Source organism: Primulina huaijiensis, unplaced genomic scaffold (assembly GCF_012295235.1).
Source record: "Primulina huaijiensis isolate GDHJ02 unplaced genomic scaffold, ASM1229523v2 scaffold32597, whole genome shotgun sequence".
Taxonomy (NCBI): domain Eukaryota; kingdom Viridiplantae; phylum Streptophyta; class Magnoliopsida; order Lamiales; family Gesneriaceae; genus Primulina; species Primulina huaijiensis.
This window is the reverse complement of record NW_027357642.1, coordinates 11814-34044: the sequence shown is the minus strand read 5'-3', so window position 1 is coordinate 34044 and position 22231 is coordinate 11814. Positions and strand designations below refer to the sequence as shown.

Below are 22231 nucleotides of genomic sequence, written 5' to 3'. Positions count from 1 at the left end.
AAATGAAGGTTTTGGGATGCAGAACTGTAGGCTGGTCTTTGGTTGTCCATGGAGATGGAAATTTTAATTCGCCTTTTCCCTGCAACTGTGCTATCGACCGTTATGTCATCTGATCTTTGTACTATTTCGCTGCCTGATTTGTAGCCATCTGTGTAACCTTGGATTGAGGTTGTAGCTGATTCTGAACTGATTTCAGGCTGATAAAAAGGGTGACGAGCCAAAGCAGATAGAACAGAGTCTCGACTTGAAGCAAGAATATGATGTGAGCAAGTAACCAATTCACGCTGAAAAGTACAAAAGCGGAAGAAAATTTTAGTACTCAACAGGTATGGTTGCGACTTGCGAGGAACACATGCAGAGCTTACCTTCAATTTCTCCCTTTTGATTATTCTTTCACATAGAAGGCGCAATCTTTCCAGTTCAACCTGCCAAACGCAAACGTGGATAAAAGTCAGTCCTATGCAAGTTATAAAAACATAAAAGAGAGAACCTGAATATTGGAAATTTGATTCAAACCCAAAATTCCCTTCCACTGTAAAAAATGTAGCCCGTTAAATAGCCCAGAGTTGGCTAAAACAACATAGGCACACAGTTTTATCAAATATCATCCTTGCCTCACACTAAAGGTTCAGTTAAGATCAATTGTGTCCGTGAAATCCAGATATAAACAAGAAGTGTCAGGGATTATAAATGAAAAGAGCATGAGTTATAATCTCACAGATAAATATCATTATATTACTGTATGTTCTATCAATTGCCCAACTAAAAAAATCATAAATTTTCAGTTTGAATGGCAGAAAAACAAGGAGCAGATACGACCACAAAAAAGAGGAAGCCATGGTCAATTACCCTAATTTGCTTAAGACTCTTAAGCTCTTCAACCCCATTCCTTTGAGTGTCGGCCTGGACAAAAAAAATCAAAATTAAATATAAAATATAAATTATTACGGCATCTAAATTTGACTGAAAAAAATAAAATAAAATACCTTGGCTTTCTGCTCTGAACTATGCTTTTCACAGTATGCCTTGTGTTGCGCCTTGCCCCCAACAGTATGCACCGTCATGTGGAAAGCAGAACTTCTAGCACAAGTAGGATGAAATGTGGTCTGACAGTGACCATAACTACACTGTACATAATTTAAAAAAAAACACAAATAATGGCGTTGACGAAAACTAAGGTTAAGAACATGTGTGACAATACACATCTTATATATCTTCACCTTCAGGCAGACACCCTGTTTTCGAGAGCAAACAATGCAAGAATCAACTCCCTTGCAGACAGTTTCCTGAAAAAATAACGACGTATTAAATCTCACATAGGCAGTCAAGGAGCAAAAGAAGAAATAAACCCAAAATAAAAATACACCTACCATTCTCTGGATAGGATTGACTTGTCCTCTTTTGTAAGTTGCCTCCAACACCCACTACATTGATAACAAATGACAATGCACAAACTATGAGGAGAACGCAAAATAGAACCAAGAAAGTAAAATAATTTTTTTAGGGGGGAAAAAAGTATTTACTTCAGCACATAAGGCGTGTACCCATTGACCATCTACTGACTTCCTGAAAGCACCTGCGGTACCACCACATAAAACACATTCCGCAAACAAAGAGTATGTTGTCGAAGCTCCAGGTCCTTGAGAAGAAAATAATTCTTCACATAATTCACAATGCCATGGCCCCGTTGAGCTTTTGATGCTACAATAGCAATCCAAATGTACTGTAACCTATGAGGCAAAGGAAGGTGATTAACACGATAATACTATTCGGAACATTAAATAAGAATGCTACTTCACAAATAAAAATTACAGAACTGCGAAAATACCTTGCATCTGGAACAAACTAAAATTGGGTTCAAAATTGTCTCAGAACGTCTACATATATCACAGGTTCTGGGAAGTTCTTTCGAAATGTCTGAAGCTAAATTGAAAGTATCACATGTTGTATCTAGTGAGCTTCTTGCAACAGCAGACATAGAAAGAGTCTCTTTCACTCGAGGATTCAACTGAGAGTAAACCTCAGGCCTTAAATCAAAGGCATTCATTTTCAAAAGTTCCTGAATACGAAAATACAAATAAATGTTATATATAGAAAAACAACAATCGCAAGTAAAAATTTTAAGCAGAAGGATAACCTCCTGGTGTGCTGATTCTTCGAGTGTATCTTTCCTAAATGATGAAATTCTAGATGAAGCAGCAGCTGCAGCAGTTGCAGCAGCCAATATAGCCTGAGCTTCCCTATGCCGACGCTCTTTCCTGCCTTGCTTTTTTGTTTCCCTAAGCTCATGATTATATTGGCAAATTAACACAGCATCCCATTTTTTATTTCTTACAACATCAAGCTCCTGAGGAAGACTTCTAACAACCTTCATCACCACATCATCTGGACACAGAACAGCAGGAAAATAAATTCAGTTACATCCTTGATAAGCATGTAACAAGAAAAGCCACAAGTCTCCAAATAAAAAGGTAAGAAAATGTGACAGAGCACGGACCACATAGGTGTTTTTTTGTAACAACGTTGCTAAGGAGCCTTTGCTGATAATAAATAAGTTCCCCTTCCACTTCGTCTTCAGGAGACAATTTCAGCATACTTAGATTTCTAGCCTTGATCAATTGGTCAAGACTTTCTCTGTCAGATTCAGATAGCCCGCCGCCAGAAGTTGCCCGCAAGCTATGATTATGACAACAGTGGCCAGAACTAGAAGATGCTTCGAACTGTGAAACTTCTCGGTCTGTCAAATCTGCCAGATTTAGTAAGAAACCACCTGGCCCCATGGATAAATACAGGAAAAAGAGACAAAATCTTACCTGAAGACTCATAATCCAGAGTCTTCTCAAGCATGCCATTCTCTGTCTGCAACAATTTGTTGTAGATAAATGGATGCACATATGAACCGGCCACAAATTCCCCATTTCTACAGAACAAAGATAGATTATGTCTAAGACTATCAAAATAATCTTAAAGAACTGAAAAATAAACGGGAAATAAAACTTAAGGCCCTAAGACACCTACACCTAATCACACAATAGACATATTCCAATAAAAAATGGTTCATTCAACCGTTCAAGGCTTACGTGACCAAGCGTGAGTGAGTAGTCATCTGCTTTGATTTTTGAATCTCCTGAGCTAGACCGAGACACTGGGACAGATCGCTCGACAACTCATCTGTCATAGCAAACAGTGAAGGTATGTAAGAAGTAGGCAAACAATATTTGAGAGAGTGGAGGAAAGAGTTCTCAACAAATAGAACTCGCTGAGAAAATCATAATATATCAATATACCAGCTCCAACAAAGCTGAAACACAAGTTCAACAGTTATAAATCTGGCATAAGAAACTCGAGGATTCATCACGAAAGAAACTCAAGGACTCATTGTTTAGCTAAGAAAAAAACCATAAAAATAGCACGAAAGGACGAGAATGAACTACAATGCTTATATGTTTTATTCTGCTAGGTTATTCTTGAAGGCTCCTTTGTAAATAGAGATACATAAGCTTCTTAACAACAAAATAGAAATTACGAACTTAATATAAAATACTCAGATATATTGTAGATACAGAAAATTCAATAACATCCAGGTACCATTTATTCACCATTTTCACGAGGAAGAGTAAATCAAACCACATTTGTGACAGTGTAAATATAAACAGGAGGAAAAGAAGATACACTGTTACCCGGGTCCAGAGAGTAGTAGCAGGTGCATTAAACATACAACAGAAAAAAAATTCCTTGTGAAGAGCTTAGAGCAGAATAGTAATTGATATGCTTTCTCTCTCTTTCGCTGAATTTCTTTTTTTAAAGGGCTCTTTCACCAAATTAAGACGTCATAAAATAAAACTTTATTATTTGAAAAAAAACCTCATTTGACAGAAACAGCACAGCGGCCAAGGGTTTTAATTTGCTCAATATACAATTCTTGCTTAGACTGATAAAGGAAACAAGAGGTTGGAAATGTCTGAATATTCAGCTCCAGGTTGCCATAAAACAGAATCGGGACGAGTTGGAGAAGGTTGCCACGATATTTCAACAATGCTGGGGTCAATTTACTTGTGCTTGTTTAATGACGATGATACTTGACATACTCACTGCAACTATGTACATCTATTACTTCTGAGAAAATACAGTAACCTTATTAAGAAAAGTATGACAAATTAAATGGAGCAGAGAAGTAGGTTTCATCAGAGTAAATTTCAAATCAGTACCACCTTCAACAGCTGTTTAAATTTAAATGTGTGACATCAACCCCCTATCTTCTAACACAACCATCACACACTGGATTAAGTAGCATACCTCCAATTTTCAAGGGTTCGCTCAATGAACTATCTTCGTGCAGCACAGGATCAATCACCACCTGCATAACAGAAAAGCATATGATGAAACTTCAGAGGTTCAAAATCACATTAGTAAAAATATGAATAGATTTACTGAAATTAGCACAATGACATCCTTCATTACTTTGGATGCAGTATTAACCTTGAAAAAACTCAGACTTCTGACCACGAATCAGAGACAACCGAAAAGAATTCCACAGCACTAAAAGGTAATAAAAGGAAACCAAGAAGGTGATCGAATGTCTAACTGGATCTCTTGTATGCCATAAACGGGACTCTTAAACAGATGGGTTAATTCTCATCAATCTTACGTTCTTTCACGAGACACTTCCAATTTGCAACCACGATAAAAATTGGAAAAACGAATGTGACACGCAACACAAAAACTTGGTTAACAAAGGCAACACAGAAGTGCACCAAGACTATCACCAAAAGTTGAAACCTTTAAAACACAAAGGCCGTCAACAATACCTTGGTTACACCAGGTAAAAACTCCCCAAGTGGACCATTTAAATCCTCTCCACCACGAACGCACATACCACCACCTTGCTCGGTGGTTGAATCAACTTTCTCCTTACCCCTACTTGATTTTTCGTCTCCCGAAATCCTCGTGTTTCCTTTGGTTCTTCTCCGGGGAGGAACAGATTTAACAGGAACTGTATCAGCAATATCAGATTTCTCAACTGAAACAGAACTAGCACCTTCAGCTACATAAACAACAGCATCGGGTACGACTATCGGTTTAATCTTCACTTTCAAAGTTTTCTGTAAGCTAGCAATATGAGCATGGTCTTTTAACCATTTAACTATTTTGCATTGTAATTCAGGAGCCATGTGATTATCCTGCTCAAAGAAAAACAAGATGAGAAAATGCAAACAAGCAAGCAAGTAAAAGCAAATGAAAAAGGATAAAAAAATGTAAAGGCAAATCGAATCAACAATACATCAACTGATCACCCAGAAAGATAAATGTTCTATCGACATTGTCAAAGCAGATACTGGATTTACAATATTCAGCTTGCAACTGAATCAAATCACTCAGCAAAAAGAAAATACAAAAAAAGAAAAATAAGAAAATGTGAACATTACAGTTAAAATTGAGTTCAATGAACCCGGTGCAACACCAATCTCTAAGGCCACATCTTTTGCATCAACTTTACGCATATCAATCAACTGCATAAAACATATGATTGGCTTATTAAGAAAACAACAAGAATTATTTTACTATCCTACATTATTTCACAATACCTTCTTCAGTATAAAAGTGAAATTGAGAGCACCATATGCATTAACATCTTCATTGTCATTCCTATCCACCACCTCCTTATCAACATGATGGGGTCCAGAACTTGGTCCATTATTATCTAATAAAGCCTCTTTATCCATCAAAATATCATCCAGCTTACTAAGATCCTTGTCAGCTGTTTCAGTGTCAACAGAAAATTTATCACCATTTGTTTGGGTAATTTTTAACTTGTGAGATTCATTTACTGTTGACATCATCTGTCGTTGCTTACTAACATGAGAAACAGAATCACCTGCAGAAGAAACATCTTCAGCATTTTGACTGCTACTATCATGCTGAACTTCCGAATGTTTAGAGCAATATGCACGCAATTCAACCTAAAAGACATTGGAAAACCAGAAGACATGAACAAAGGGAGAGGAAAAGACGGAAAACTGCTAATATTAAGAGGTCTATAAATGAGCTAGCTTTAGCAACAAAAAAATGAGCTGTTTTCAAAACCACAACCACAACCACAAAACAACAGGAATCATAATCCCAAAATAGTTAACTTGCAGTTTTAGAGATTAAAGCAAAAAAGAATTAAAAAAACAAGAGTACACACCTCGTCACATCCAAGTTTTCCCCATATCTCCATTCTATATGTAGCCTCCCTGGCACAGATTGGATGGAATGAGGTTCTACAAGCTCCTAACAAACACCAAGTGAACAATTCATAAGTAACAAGTAGATAAACAAATTAATGGGAAGCAATTAAATGAATCAATATCTATGATCACAGAAGGAGCTTAAATTATTTCTTTCTAGTCAATTACTTCGACTCTTAAACGAGGAGGAAGAGGCACATGTGGCTTCAACGAGCCGGAATAAACTTGCATTGAAACATGGCTTCTACAGAACGTGACATGATATCAAACAAACCACCAAATCCATCGGGTAACTAACTTCCGTTCAGTAGAATGTCATCTGGGAATTACAGCTTCGGGTATACAAACTGCAGAACCCCTTCAAAGAACAATTTTTAAAAACCCTTGATTTAACAAAATCCAAGAGCTTCATTTGAATTTTTTTGAGATGGAGGGGGTGAAATGGGTTCTTCAAAGACAAAAAAGATCTCCACGACCAGTATAAACAATTTAGATACAAAAATTGAAAAGAACCTTAAGTCCTTAACCACACAAACTAATCCATAATCTACATTTGAGTAAATTCTATAAATATGAAAAAAAAAGGCTTATGCTACAGATATGTAAATATAATATCTCCACTTCTGCAATTAATCTTAAAAAATATTCATCCATACAAGTAATTACTCGTTTCATGCTTCGAGTAGACCTTAAGTTCTAGATCAAATCAATTGTTTGCCAGCCAACATGATCCAGGTTCCAAAAATTTTAAACATACAAAGTAAAGTAACAAGTGTATCAATACAAATTAACGAATGACACAAACCAAATGATGATCATCGTAAAGAAAGATATACAGTGAAAGAATCCAACATTCTTCTTTCAAAAAAGAGTTAGATAACCTTTATCACCCATTTGGTTCAGTATTTCATTAGAAGTGATTTACAATTTGATTTTAGTTTCTCATATTCCATAATTAAGCATAACATCAACTAGTAACCGTAGCACACGCGCGTGTCCACAAAATATAAAATAAATTCAATAGAGTTTTGTAGAACAATAGAACTGATTGTGATCTTCGGTGGAATTTTTCTATTTTGTATGATATTGTATGAGAAATGAAATGGATTGTAAGAGTTGAATGAATTGTGGATCGTTGCAAGAAAAAAATTGGAAAAGATTTTGCACAAAAAAAGTGTAAAAAAAGAAGTAAACTAAGGGCAATTTCGGAATATTGAAAAAGGCTTCACCAAAAACAGTTATTATTGAATGCTCTCTCTTAATATATAGCATAGATATATGGAGATCATCATTGTCATGTCCTACCTAACAAATTTAAACATATAAAAACTGCACACAAGAGCTTCAAACACGAATGAACTAATGAAGCTGCCAAAGCTTTTCAGTGGGATCATGATGCACCAAGCATTTTAATTTAATTTCCTTCATATAGGTTAAATTTTTTCTCAGGAGAGGAGACACTGCTGTAATTTTTTATTCTCTCGAACGACTAAAACAGAATTATCTCCAGAAAAACAATCTATATCGATCATGCCAGCTTCTGGAAACTTATAACTCCGAATTTTTTATTTAGCCAAACAACAAAGAAATGTTGTGTGTCCAGCCCATTCACACGAGGAAAGAGGGTAGACTATTTAAAGGATCTTACAACGGAACCATTTTAAAATTGAAAAACAGCTACACACGGACAATTACCACAGCATGATTAAAACTGATGTACCAAATCCTTCTAGTTTTAGATATTTTGTTTGCATTTTCCTTGACGGCCAACAGACTTTTGCAAGATGTGATGCAAATTTTAGTCGCAACCCACCATTTACTGAAACATTAAGTATCATACTCTTAAAAAACTGTGGGCCAGTTGTTTCAGCAGGCCTGACGTTAAAACAGGTTAGAGGAGAGCGATTAAAGGATCCAAGACTGCCAAACCTTTTGCATCTAAAAGCTACTATCACAAACAATAGAAAGTCATTTGCAAGGTCAGTAAGCAATAAGTATTCAAAGTTACTGTAAAGGCTGCCATTTACCCTAAAAGAAACATGCGCTACTTGTAGGAAAGGTAAATTAAGGGAAATAGAGGAGAAATATAATTTTTGAAAAATGAATGTCAATCTCTATTTTATTAATTATTTTCAATCAGTCTCAGACTCTCAGTACAAAATATTAGATCGGAACGTGGCAGAGCTTTCTCTATTAGATCAAGTAGTGAACTAATAACAAAAAACAAGAATCAACTGACAAAACATGGAGCAGTCCAACTGTCCAATATGTGAACGCACTAAGAAGCCATAGCACAATCACAAATATTTGCTGTCCTCCCGTCCAACAAGAAAACGGAGGGTGTAACATAAGAAAGCAGTAAAGCATACCGTTGCTGCACCAGACACAGGCACCACATTTAACCTTGCACAAAGTACAAACCGACTTCCTTCTCACGTTCTTTAATTTATTCAAATTCATGATTGGTTCCATCGATCTAGTGTTCTCCAAATAGACCTCAGGAATCCACTGACAGCAAAACAGATGAGCAAACTTGACCTCGGAGCTCTCATCCTCACTCCCAAAACCTGTTTTACACACAGGCTTCAGGGCACCACCTTGTTTTGGACAAAGCAAACATGGCCTCTCCAAAGTTAAACCCACAGTATCCTTACATTTACACCACGAACACAGCCAAGAACTATTGACCTCTTCTTCAACCCCATAACACCTCCGATGTACCACCATCCCACAAGAACTACACTTGATTAAGCAATTCAAGGGGTCACCATTTTCACCATAACTACAATAATGACAGATATAATCTAACTCTGCAGTTGGACGTGCCACAAGGAGCTTCTCCAAGCCTGCATCTGTCCCTAGCAATTTCCTTTTCTTAGAAGGACGCTCTGATGCCAAATAAATTTTATTCTTTGATCCTAAAATCCATTCTACACCACTAAAAGAAGAAAGTTTTTTCTCATCGTTTTCTCTCTTCTCTCCATTATGTTCATCTTTGATTAGTAGATTGCCATTTTCTCCCTCGTCGCCATCCACATCCATGGAGTCTAGCTCGTTCTTTTCTTTCACCAACATCTTGTTAACCATCCCATTCCTATTCAATTCATTTGCATTAGCTATACTCGAGTCATCATTATCACGGAACCGCATAAGCAATCCATTTAATGCATCATATCGCCGACGAACACTGTCATCATTATCCAAACACGGAATCATAAAACACTTTTCATTGCCAGAAAACCCAACTGAGACCTCTTCCAGCCTTTCGATATCCTCAATCGTCAATTCTCGAAAGTACTCATCCGTCTCAGTCCAAAGAATGCCTTCGCGCCTGGGGGCTGAGGACTTTTTATCCGCGCCAGAATGCGGCTTCTTGTGCCTTTTACGACCATCGGAATGCCTATTCAACAAATGTGTCAGTCCATTGGGTAAACCATTAGCACCGGATACTGAAGCTGTAGATGTCTGTGACTCGTCTGAAAGGAAGGGAGGCCGAAAGGATAGTGCTTTACGAGCATGAGTGTAGAAATCAAGCTCAGCTGTAGACGTCGGGGGCAGTTTAGTAATATTTGGAAAACCCGGGGGCGTTTCGGTAATTTCGTAATTGGAATTAGGGCACTCGTTATGATTGGTATTAATATCAATCTTGGTCTCGGTGGTGCCCCTACCACCGGGTATCGTTTTTCTACGCCACTGGCGTCTACCTCTGCCTCCGCCTCCACCGGTCATCTCGCCCATCGCCGGTTCCGAACGCAGCTGAAATACATTTTCCTCGAACCTAACCCTAAAAAATTTCCCCAAATCCTTAAAAAAAACTAACCTAATTCGATTCACCTTCTGCAGCTTCAGCAGAGAGAAGGGGTGTCGCGGAGAAGATTATCACGTGTCTGTTTTGAGTGTGCTGGTCGTTGGAGGATGCGGCTAGGGTTAGGGTTTCTTTTCGATTTTGGGGGTAAATTTTTGGGCCTGCTTTTTTATTTAAATTTAGTGGGAGGGTCAGTTGGCTTTTGTGGATCCGTTTTTGGGTACGTATCTCGGGTTTTTTCGAGTGACAGACGGAGTCGCGTTGGCGAACAGCGGCTCCTTTGGGAGTTTAGAAAGTGCTGATTCGTTCAGGATCGAGAGATGCGACTTTTGAGCCCGTGTGAATGATTACGTGTTATCGTGTTATTGGCTCGGTCTTTGACACGTATATTGGTGCAGTGTGATAATGCGAGCTTCGGAGTTTGCTACGGTGTGATGTTAACGTCGAGGCCCGTTGGCTTTGGAATTATATTTTTGTATTTATGTATTATTATTATATCCTAACCATCAATATATGATGTTAATATATTAAATATTTACGATATTATAATATCATGAAACCAAAACATTGTGTATTTGAATCATGAAAGGCAATGAATCAACCGCACAAATATTCCAAACACAAAAATGGCATGGGATAGTTAATATTAATAGTAAATAAAAGGATAGATTTGGAATAAATAACGGCACAAATATTTCAAGCACACAGATGGAAAGGGATAGACGTGTAGTTAATATTAATTATAAATAAAATGGTAAATTGGGAAGAAAAGTTTGTGTTCTCGTCAAAACAGTTTTTATCTGTCTCTCAACTATTATAAAACAGTATATATATATATATATATATATATATATATATATATATAATTAATTGGGTAATAAAACTTCAAAAATAAATTTGTACAAGAGTATAAATTCTGATCTTTAAAGGAGGAAAAAAAACTAAATTTTAAAAAGAAAAAATCAAATTAATCAGATTGCAACTTCAAACTAAAACTGGATCAAAACCAAAATAACCAATCTTTATGTCCCTCTGGCCCAAGAGGATTCTGCCTGGCCCAAATTTACCCGACCCAAGATAACCAAAAACGATCGCCCCGGAGTCGAGCTAGCGTCGTTCGCGAGCTGTTTTCATATCAAGTCGACCAATTAGGTTGATCTCCATTTCGAAACCCCAAAAGGTGAGAATTTGCAACCATTTCTTTGTTTCAAGGTCACGATAACAAAATTTCACGAGCTCAAGCTACAATGATATTTTGATTTCTCAATTTTAATCTCCTGCTGTTTAAATGCTTCTTTATTGATGGGTTGGAGCAATCACAACACAAGATTACTTTGAAAGGTTCGTTTTTTGAAAAATTAATCTTCTTCCGACTGATTGCAACTCTGTAGATGATTTGGAGGGCCAAATCTGCCACGAAGTTTAAATCTCGATGTTTTTTTAATGATAATGTTCAACTCTTGATGTGGAGGTCATGGGATTGCTATTTTCTCTTTAAGTAAACAGTTCTAGATATGATAAGAAATGAAGTCCGCTACTGGTGGAAATCTTTGGCTTCATTTGATTGTTGGACGACATCAGTAAAAGATTGGAAATGATCTACTTTGGGTTGGGTACATGTTTGTCTAGTTGAGATGTCTGGGTTGGGTGAAGATTGTGGGTACGTGTTTGTCTACTACAGTTCATTTGATTGTGGGTATATGTTTGTCTAGTTGAGATGTAACACAACTATAGTAGAAGATTGGAAATGGTCTACTTTGGGTTGGGTGAAGCACAAGTATTACTTGATCATGAGATGAAAATGTGCACCGTTCTCCAATGTCCAATGTATTTGTTTTTTCTTTTTTTCATAACATTGCTTGTGTTTAAGTCTTTTTGGCATCGATTAGGGTAGAATGGGCAGGAAAGCTGGTACGTTGTATATTAATCCAAAGAAGTTCGGCAATCTTCAAAAACCTTGTATGAGAGAGATGGTTTCATTTCTTAGTTGTTTGGCTCTAAGCCAAGGCAATGATGAAAAATGTACTCGGCAGAAGTCACTTTTGAGTGCTTGCATGGATGCTCAGGTAAGTGCAATGTGAACATTTTATTCAACTTCCCCTTGGCAATTTCGCAGAGAATTTGGTTTCGTGCTCCAGTAAAATTATCTTCATGTCAGGGCTTCTTGCTAGTGACTTACCATTTCTATTCCCTTTCTGCAGACTGCTAATAAAAGAAAGCCTTGGGGTAGCATCAACTATCACTTGCAGAGGCTTAACAGAGGAAGAAAGTAGGAACTGGACTTTGGTGTTTCCTTATGATTATGACACTTCATCAGCTGTCATCTTCTGTGTGGAAAACAAAGCCCCGAGTTTTAGTATTTTTTTATGGGAACTCGTTGACAGATTAGCTAAAGAATATTCTGTTTCTTCTCATATTCTGGCTGTTTTTGTTCAAATCCAGTAAACAAACGTAATTTCAGAGTTTTTTTTTTGCAAGAGTTTATAATGTTTATGTTGGGGAAATTTGATAAGTGATTTGGATCGATCCACAACCGTATCTATCTCATCTGTGTTGGCGTTCCTATCCCACCAATGCGCTGTGTGAGTTTCTGCAAATAAGTTCTCATTTAAGTATTATGAACATATTAAAGTTTCCTTTATCCAAGAATTGGTACCAGATATTCTCCTCGAAGCGGCACCAATTTATCGTGGTTCATCGAGGACACTTTCTTTCACCACCATTTCTACAAAACGCACAAGCTATAAATTTTACACATTAACATGGAGAAGACTCGAAGATGGAAGTCTGAAATTGCTATTAATTGATGCATTAACCATAGTGTCCTGAAAAGCTCGTTTGAGCAACTGTTTTTTTAGAACACAAAACTTCGTGTTTTTTTTTTAATCAATATGTATATATATAAAAAAATATTCAATAAAAGATCATGAATATATATGACATATTAATCAACAATAAGCTTATTTTTATTATATTATTTTATAGATTTCTAGAAAACAATCAATAATAACAATTTTAATTTATTCATTTAATCTTGAATTTATGGTAATTTTGTCTATTATTTGACTTAAAAATAATTTAAATTATAGTATAAATTAAAAACATTTATTTGCACTCAAACTTGAAGCTTGATCTCGCACTTTTTAGAAACTTGACAGTAAATTCGAAATACCATGATTTTGTTTTGGATGCATCTCATTATTTCAGTGTCTTTTCATTTTACTTTGTATGATTGTATCAGCAATTGAGACTGGTAAATATGGAAGAAGTTTTATAATATTTTTATATGTATTATTGTCTCTGGGTGTTACATAGCCGATACTTAAAACTAATTTGTTATTTCATACACTAACACCTGATCAGTGGAAATTTTGTTGAATATTCATACAAATGGAGAGATATTTACCAGTCCCATGGCCGGTTGATGATTGCGAATGAGATTGGAACATTAATTTTTCTGTACATTGTGGATTGTTGGATGGCTTATTTCTAGTATGTCAAAAAAGATAAGTCCTTTCACCATCAATTTCTGAATTTCCTGCTACACGTTAAAAGCTGTATTCAGGAGAGATCAGACCGTTGAGCCTTCATTTTTTTTTATTTTTAAATTTAAGCAACAGGTTGGTTCCCCAAGCTGATTCAATCCCATGACTACTGAGTTTGTAGGAATAGACAAATTGACATGCTGCAATAAGTTTGAGGATTTTATGCTGCTTGTAATGTATCCTGGCATTAGTAAAATGTCAAGTTGTTCTTTATATGTAAGGCTCTATTTTGACAAATACTTATGAAACTTTTTTTTATAAAAATGTTTTTACAAATTTTTTATGAAAAGTTTTAAATATCGTTTTAAGAAGAGATATGCATTTAGACTATTATTTTATAAAAAAAATTTTACAATTAAAAAATAACATGTTTTGATTTCTTTCATTTCTAAAAACATTTCTCAATTGTTATTTAAAACTATATTTTTATAACACTTTTTTGTAAAAATATTTTTCAAAAGTGCTTTACAAAAATACTTTTTAAAGATATAAAATTTCTTATTCAAATACATGCTTTAAATTTTTTCACTTACCTTATTGTTTACTGTTAATGTTAAAACTATTTTTCTTGTCTTAAACCAAAACAAAAAATCACTGTGTTTGAATTCGAGTATGTATCGATAAATGGTTTGAAGTATGCATGTTTTGACAACTCCCTGTTTAGTGTTTTCAATCAGCCCATTTGGTTGAATTTTGTCTAACAAGTAACAAAAACTGAAAAAGGAAAAACCATGAAATAATTAAGAGAAGTGGTTACATCTAAATTCGTATACGTTATATGTATTATGTAGGTATATATCATCAAACCGATGGCCTAGGTGGAAAATTGTAGTTTAGCAAATGCATCTGTTGAACCTGCAAGTGTTTTAGAGCCACGCCGTTACACCTTCTCTTCCAAATATTTATCTCATCCTCGCCGACCCCTAGCGCCTTATGCACCACTGGCAAAGGCGGATCAAGGTCACCTATATCCACCACCTTAACACAACCTTCACCACAGGCATTAGTCTTTAACTTTATAATCGTCGTCTCAGCGTTTGTTCTACAGCTTCTGATTCCACTTTTGGTTCCGTTATTGGTGGTTGTGGGCAAAATGGTTTTGCTAGAAAAGAGTTTTCTCGGTTTTGTCGACTTGTGGGGGTTGGCTGATAGAGCGGGGTTGCCAAGCACTCTGCTGTTTCTCTTGACTTGGCCTATGCAACTGACTTTGGGTGATGCAGGTTCTTCCACTGATGTCTGATCTTTCCGGTGATTGTTTATTTTGATGTCTTTGATTGACAAACGGCAAAACATTGGCAAGAAAATGGTTTTTTGGTGGATGTTTTTGCTGTGATGATCCCATCTGCTTCCCATGATTTTTTTTTTTTTTAAATCTTCTTCTCTTTATGTTTTTTCGGATCTTGGTGTGTGCTTTCTCGATTTGAAAAATAAAATGTGCTAAATCTTGGCATTGGTTTTCTTATATACATGTAGGCATGGATAGACAGGCACGCTCAAAACTAAGTAGAAATTTGAATACTGTCATAAAGACTCGTGTCTCAATGTGAATTATTACACATCAAAAGTAGAGACACCAAAAGGTTGATAATTTATACAATAATGCATACTGTCCTGTGGTATTAAAATGCCAATTTCTGGTAACCTTGTCAAAAATATTTTTCGGAGGCGCGTGTGCATAGTTAAAAATATCTTGTATATGAAATCATCATACATTTAAAAATAGTATTGAAACCATAATACCGTAAATTTGAGCATATAATCTAAAAAAGATTAGCATGTGATGTTGCTAAAATCGGTGATGATAACTGGGAGGTCAGACCCTCGCTTAGAAAGCTCGGATCAAATCTTTGAGCGGTGGCTAGGAGGTCGGATCTTCACTTGGGGAGCTCGGATTGGACCTTCGAAATCTGGTAACCCAAACAAGAACGTTAGAAAGGGGCCGGAAGGTTGTTCCGGCGTAGCTCCTCCGACGCTCAAGTCAGATAATAGAAAACTGAGAGAGTAATGTATGTGCTGAGAGAATGTGAATATATGAATGAATAAATAATGAACGAAACCTGATATTTATAGGAGAACAATAGAATCTTATTTTGGTACATTTAGATCTTCAGAATCTTGCGCAAGATTTGGTTATATCTTATATATTTGGTTTAGATCATGTCAGATTTGGTAAATCTTAATGGGCTTTATCTTTCTGAGCTTGATCCCCGTAGTCTGTCTGCTAGTGTCTAAGTAAGGGATCTCGCAAGTATAAGCTCGGCCGTCCGTGGGAGCTCGGCTCGGGAGGTCGGCCACTACACTTCTAATCGATGCAAAAAAGTCATCGCGGGAGGTCGGCTGGTTATTTGAAATATAATTATAATTATTTATTTGGTAATTTCAAAATATTTGTTCAAAGTGGGAGAAATGAAACCAATGCTCGCATTCAATTTGTAGCGCATGACACAAGATTTCATACCCCACTATTCTCACACCTTGAAAACATGTATGAACATTGGTATAATTAAAGATGCAGCACACATTAAAGTTATAATAATAAGGAACATAGTTTATTGAGATAATATTACCTATGTGCAGCTTGATGTGTGGTTGCCTAGCTGGGGACAAGTTCTGAAGTAAAACTATCTATTTAATAAACACTATTTTTCTTGTGTTTGAAGATTGTCTCCTGCTGCAAATTTTCACTTTAGATTTTACGGACCCAAGATATGTTGTAGGAGATTGATTAAAAGAATGAAAAGAAGTGTCTCTCTCTTTTTACCTCTTTTTAATATAATAATGAGCACAGACATTAGATGCAATATTACATGAGATAACGTGAGTCATGGTCATCTTAGCACTAATTAATATATGATGAGTGCATTTTAGTAAATAATTAACAAAAATAATCAAGCAAGTTAAAATAATGTCAAACATCATATAATTTATCATAATGTGTTGTTTATACTTAATTTTTATTTTATAATCACTCTTATTATATATCATTAACTTATCCTACCACACGAACCAAACAGTGTCTTAGAGAATTTTCATCCACTCTATCCCCTTGAGTTTGCAAAGTTTCTTCTTCAGACAACTTAGTTCCACATTTTCCAACACACAAACAGATCCTTCGCCTAGGTCATCGACTAAACAAGAAACGTCTTTAAGATCATTGGTTTTTTCTGATTCCCTTGGCGATATTGGGAGGTGACGAGGCAGTCACGCCCATTCCTTTGGCAAGACAGACATACTTCAACACCAGTTGCTTGTAATTGTTTAGCAGATATTGTACATCACTAACCGTTAGATCACCATTATAGGCGTACGGATATGGGAAATCATGAAAGATTTGGCTTATGTCGTCTTCCTTTAACACCATGGTTGCACTTTTATTTTCCAAGTCTGAGATAGAGGGAAATTTATCCAAAGATACCTGATCTTTCCCGAGAGATTCCTCGTTTCTTGACCCACTTTCAGATGACTGGACCTGTAATTGAGGTTGCGTTGCCGAGAGCTGATGTTTCCTAGAATTCGACGCTTCTTTGAACTCCAGTGGTTCTCCCCTAAGAATGTGTCCTAAACTTCGATCTGCTTGACTTTATGAATTGTCTGAGCTCTCTGAAAGACCGGAAAGAAGTGCCCGAGCTGATTCCATGTTTGTTTCATATTCTATTTCATCCATTGAAAGGGCCTTTGCATCAAGATTCATAATGAAAGACTCTACAGAGAGCATGTTTGTGAAGAAGTATGCCGCTTCTGATACCAAGCGAGTTTGCCGTCTAAACCGTTGTATATGTAATAAGTTGGAGTGTAGTTGAGGTGGGTTTGCCTGGTCAAAATCACACGAAGTTTTAATAGTTGGGCACTCGGTGATTTAGTAGATTACAGCAACTACAATAATGAAGAATCACCATGATAAGTTCTTAAAGAACCTGTGTATTCAATTGGACAATCACGAAATCGCATAACAACATATCCACCAGAGAGAAGCAAATTCATATAACATTAATGGCAAACCAGATAGCAGTCGTCAAATTGAATCATAAATGGTAAATATTAGAGAATCTTCCAATTGATGCCAAATCAAAGAAACAGAATTACCTTTACGGTGACATAAATGAGAACGGGGAGAAATTCATCAGCTCCTGGATAATCTTCGTTAGATGCAACAGAGACATTGACCAGTAGGTTGTTGATAACCTTACAACAATGTAGAATGCAGAGAAGTTTATCTCGAGGTGCAATGTACATGTTAATCTTCTGCAGCTCTTTCTGTGCAAGCTGGACGATGGCAAAACAACAGTGAAGTTACTTTCATGCTATAAGATCTAGTGGTGTAAATGATTTTAATTCACAGGGAATCGCATAGCACTAGATAATTTTCTTAGAATAATCAAGGGCATATATATAAGTCTCTACTCATCTTCTTTCTCTCATCGAGTAACTTTTTGTTTAGAATTATTGACTACAAGTTAACTTCTCCCTTCGATTGATCAGTCACCAGGAATGCGGTATAATTTGTCAAGTTCATCGTGCCACACAGCCATTCAACGACTTAGATTATTGAATAAAATACAAGAAATCTTGAATGGCTTTGATGGCTTATTCATCAATATCTGAAATATACTCATGAATTTGTTCCACACATCAGGCATATCACATATAACAAACCAGATTGATAATTCCTTAAGTAAGGATTGAACTAACAACTATAAGCTATGACAAATAGGACAAAGCATTTATCCAATGAAACCATACATGACATCCCAAGGTATCTGGATTGAAAGAAGACTGATTAGGTAAGAGTTTATGTAATGCCCGAGATTTTGATTCCATTAATCTGAGATTATTGATTTTTTTTTGAATTGATATGATTATAGATGGACCATTCCGAGACCAGATTGGGTGAAGCATGTGCTTGATGTATATTTGTACAGAACTGTTGGCGCCCGAGCGGTAGTTTTTGACCGCCCGAGCGCCAGTGTTCAATAGGATTATGTTCGGGCAGAAGATGTGGCGCCCGGGCGGTAGTTTGTGACCGCCCGAGCGCCAGTGCATAACAAGTGCGGGCAAAACATTCCGCGCTCGGGCGGTCCGCCTGAAATATGTGAAAAGAGGACACGTAGCTTAGACATGCAACTTGATATATATAAAGTTGCAATTCATTCATTTGTAGATCGGTGATTTACGAAAGATCCGTCCGTCTGATTTTAAATCCGACTTCAGTACTGTATTCCTCTCGACGCATGCTTCAACTGAACGTAAGTTTTACTACGTTTTGAGATGATTTGAAATTATGGTATTGCCAGAATCTGATATGATTCCTATATAATGTTCTTAATATGTTAGACATCATATAATCGAAACCTGATTGAAGAACGGATACCGTATAGAATTGTTATGCATTTCAGAGTTGATTTGACTGAGATTTGATAGCAGATTTGTATTGTTATTGATTATGAGTTGCGAGAACGGATATCTGTTGATTTGTATTGCTGGGTATATTGATATTGTACCCTCGATATTATCATTGCCAGATTGAGTATTGACAGGCTTTGAGTTCGAGACTTTGACAGCATCAGATTGACAGAAAGAAAGGTATAATTCATGTTGATTCGGTAAGATAAAACTCGAGTTAGATTTAATTCGAGTTTCCAAAAATCACATACTAGATTTCTATACCTTGCTATGCTTGTGCTTTATCTTGATTTGGTTACACGCATTGAGATAGGAGAGTCATTGGCAGATTTGCCAAACTTTCTAGATGTTCGGTGTTATCGAAGCATAGGAGAAGATCGACTCCGATTGTAGAGACTCGATACAGACAGGACCGAAATCTAGGAATAAGACGTACCGCCACCACGATTGGGAGAGTAGGTGGGAGACTTGTTACGTCTTATTCACACCGGGATCCCTAGACTTAGATATGAGTCGAGTCAAAGAATAAGAGTCGAAGAATTTTATCTGTATTCACTAATGAGTCATAATGACTGATTCATGTGTTATGATTTTGTATTTAATTGCATGACATGCATGTATACATGTTTTATACTGGGATTTGTTCTCACCGGAATATCCTGCTGTTGTTGTGTCTGTATGTGTGCATATCAACAGGTGGGACAGGATCAAGGTCGAGACAAAGATGAGAGATCGAGACAGCGTGGAGATTTCGGGCTGAGAAGAAGAACTAGTGGTTTATTACTAGACATGTATTTAAATTTTAAACACTAGTAGGATACTTGTAGTTGAACAAGTAAATGATACTTTGAGTTAAATAATATGATAGCATTATGTATGATTTCCACTTGTTTATAATGTTAAAAGCAAAATTTTGACCCATATTTTCTAGCAAAGATCCACTTAATCCCAAAGATAATTGCGTTAGAGCCCGGGTCCCCACAGTTTACATCTATGTTGCACCTTTGATTTCCTCAGGAAAAATCATTTGCACAAACTTAACAAATTGTTGTGAAGTACGTAGGTAATTTGACTCGTCAAAATTTACTGTAGCTAATTTGTAAGTTTAGAAAGAAAATTATGCTTCCCCCTATCAACGACATATCAACTACAGTGTCCAAGAAATTACTCCAAATAAAATCATATTGGGATGATCAATTTCATATTGGGGCATGTGGTTTGAAACATCAAGAAAGGCCATGCCATGCTAGGCCAGGCCAGGCCAGGCCAGCACAGCCTCCTATCTGTGGCAATCACATAACGAATGTTTTTACATGGAATTCAATTAGAGAAGAATAAAAGGCAAGGTGAAAATCAGTTAGGCTCATTCCTTTACTCACCAACCATGATGTTTCATTTTGAAATCTCGGCTTGATATCTAAATTTTCTGGTCGAATAAACTGTTGAACCAGAGCCATTTTCTCGTACAGCTGAGCATCAGCTTTCACATCTTCTGGAACTGAAGCATATACACGCGTAAATAGCTTTGTCATGACATACTTCTCCAGCCCCTGTAATTGAAAGAGTATATCTAAAAGGATACGACAGATTAAAAAGCACGCTTCCCCATTATTGTAACAGAAAGGAATGCAAGAAAATCATGCAAGAACACAGGAAATTTAAAAAACGTCAAAACTATGAACATAAAAAGCACATTTTCAAAAATAAGTTGTAAATTCAATCATGTATGTAAACAAGCAATAGCAAGTTCGCGACAGAAAGCCTGCGATTTAGATAACCATTTAGATCGTAAAGGTCATACATTTGCAAACATAGTGGAAAACATAAAGGTACTCACTTCACCCGCACTCTCTAACTCTTCTTCTGAAGATCCTGCCCAGAGTGAATGAGCCCTGAATGCTGCTTCCATACTGTTGAGAAACTCCTGCACAGATGCACTGTCCCTTTCCACATCTGGTGCAGTGTTCAAAAATGACACTATGAAACTGGAAAAAGAAATTTAATTAGATATATGCATTTTTTGCGTGTGAAAAGACCAAATGCATAGAACTTATACTCTGCACTCTGAAATATTTGCTTCATTTCATGGCAACATAACGCTTTTTGTAAATTCCAAACTGTTATGGATATATTGAAAGAGAATACGCAACAACTGGTGCGATTTATGGATATAAAGCGGCATTAATGCTGTCAATTAAAATGTGTGCAATAGTGATTCTGAGAGAACTACACATACACGTGAAAGGTCCTTGGTACTTCTTGCACCACCATCTTGAAATAGTAAGTGGATAAATTTGAATGATCTAAATATTTAAAAAATGGGAAACAAGAAGAAGAAGATTTATTTTACAACTCGAGTAATAAATCTTTAGCATCATGTTAACGCTAAAATATATTGAAATAAAATTGAAAATGGGTTATTTTTCAAAACAAAGTTTGACAAATTTTATTTCGCGATCTATCCCTTTTTTTTTAAAAAAAAAAAGGAGATATTATGAAAGCTCGGCTAACTTCACTTAATTCCCCAAAGTTCGTAAGCACACGTCCAGTGATACTAACAACGGCTCCAGGTATAGAATCCTTGAGCATGTACAAATAATGAATCATATCAGTGCTTTAAACGCTTAGATACCTTGAATTAAATCCAAAAATTCATCAAAGCATCGTCTGTTGCGCATTTATCACTTAATTCGCGTCTAGAAACATAATCAAAGCTCCAGTTACCTATGACGGACCATGAGCAGCCCCATTTCAAGAACAAAAGATTCATTTGACGTCCTTGATCTAATCTACCAACAAAAAGTAACACACTATGCGTTCAAGCATACAAATTTCAAAGATGCGCATCACAATACCTTTTTATTGCTTTTACAAATTCGGCGGCGGATGGGTTGCGCATGCGCTCAAGAAAGTCGTGCCACGTCATCGGAGCAGTCGACGATCCGAAAACGTTAGAATTCTCCATCGGCGATCAGATGCGACGGTGCTCTCTCTTCGGATTCTGAGCTGAGTTAAAGCATCCACATCTGGGCCAAATGGGTTGGCCCAATATCTCTGGGCCCAAAGCTTGTTTGAATCTCTCGTAAACCAAACCGGTTTTCTTTTTTCCTCGTATGGCCTGATTGCAGATCGCCCAACGGAGTGACAAGATACAAAAAACATTTACATATTCTATATTTTCTTATAAAGGAGTTTTAATTCAAGATCTTAAATTTTCAATAAAATGAGGAATCTTTACCATTTTTTAAAAT

At 36.5% G+C, this 22231-nt stretch overlaps 4 protein-coding genes across 8 annotated transcripts; 1 reads left to right on the top strand and 3 right to left on the bottom strand.

Moving 5' to 3' along the window:
- Positions 1-72: 72 nt before the first annotated feature.
- Positions 73-9968, bottom strand: LOC140968178 (uncharacterized; the record flags this gene model as incomplete). Its single annotated transcript, XM_073429054.1, has 18 exons — positions 8600-9968; positions 6188-6273; positions 5586-5960; positions 5427-5510; positions 4809-5180; positions 4297-4357; positions 3081-3171; positions 2814-2920; positions 2498-2770; positions 2138-2385; positions 1829-2059; positions 1545-1730; positions 1371-1424; positions 1221-1286; positions 987-1127; positions 850-903; positions 366-425; positions 73-284 (listed from the first exon to the last, which is right to left on the bottom strand). Coding segments are annotated over exons 1-18 (4070 nt in total), but the record flags the coding sequence as incomplete, so codon positions are not given.
- Positions 9969-11078: 1110 nt separating this feature from the next.
- Positions 11079-12532, top strand: LOC140968173 (uncharacterized). Of its 5 annotated transcripts, none has more exons than XM_073429047.1 (3): positions 11079-11215; positions 11925-12101; positions 12237-12532. In XM_073429047.1, the coding sequence occupies exons 2-3, from the start codon at positions 11931-11933 to the stop codon at positions 12306-12308; spliced, it is 243 nt and encodes an 80-aa protein (XP_073285148.1). In that variant the 5' UTR covers positions 11079-11215; positions 11925-11930; the 3' UTR covers positions 12309-12532. The 5 variants fall into 5 exon arrangements, with proteins under 5 accessions (XP_073285148.1, XP_073285147.1, XP_073285146.1 ...); XM_073429046.1 differs by having other exon boundaries at positions 11141-11376; positions 11930-12101; XM_073429045.1 differs by having other exon boundaries at positions 11141-11380; positions 11930-12101.
- A 1717-nt stretch (positions 12533-14249) lies between these two features.
- On the bottom strand, positions 14250-14933 carry LOC140968177 (uncharacterized). The gene is made up of 2 exons (XM_073429053.1): positions 14388-14933; positions 14250-14294 (listed from the first exon to the last, which is right to left on the bottom strand). The coding sequence occupies exons 1-2, from the start codon at positions 14931-14933 to the stop codon at positions 14250-14252; spliced, it is 591 nt and encodes a 196-aa protein (XP_073285154.1).
- A 1571-nt stretch (positions 14934-16504) lies between these two features.
- LOC140968175 (vacuolar protein sorting-associated protein 9A-like) lies at positions 16505-22012 on the bottom strand. Its single transcript, XM_073429049.1, is given in 5 exon segments — positions 16505-17391; positions 17664-17843; positions 20360-20530; positions 20818-20965; positions 21836-22012. Coding segments are annotated over 5 exon segments (1269 nt in total). The 5' UTR covers positions 21946-22012; the 3' UTR covers positions 16505-16731.
- Positions 22013-22231: the final 219 nt, after the last annotated feature.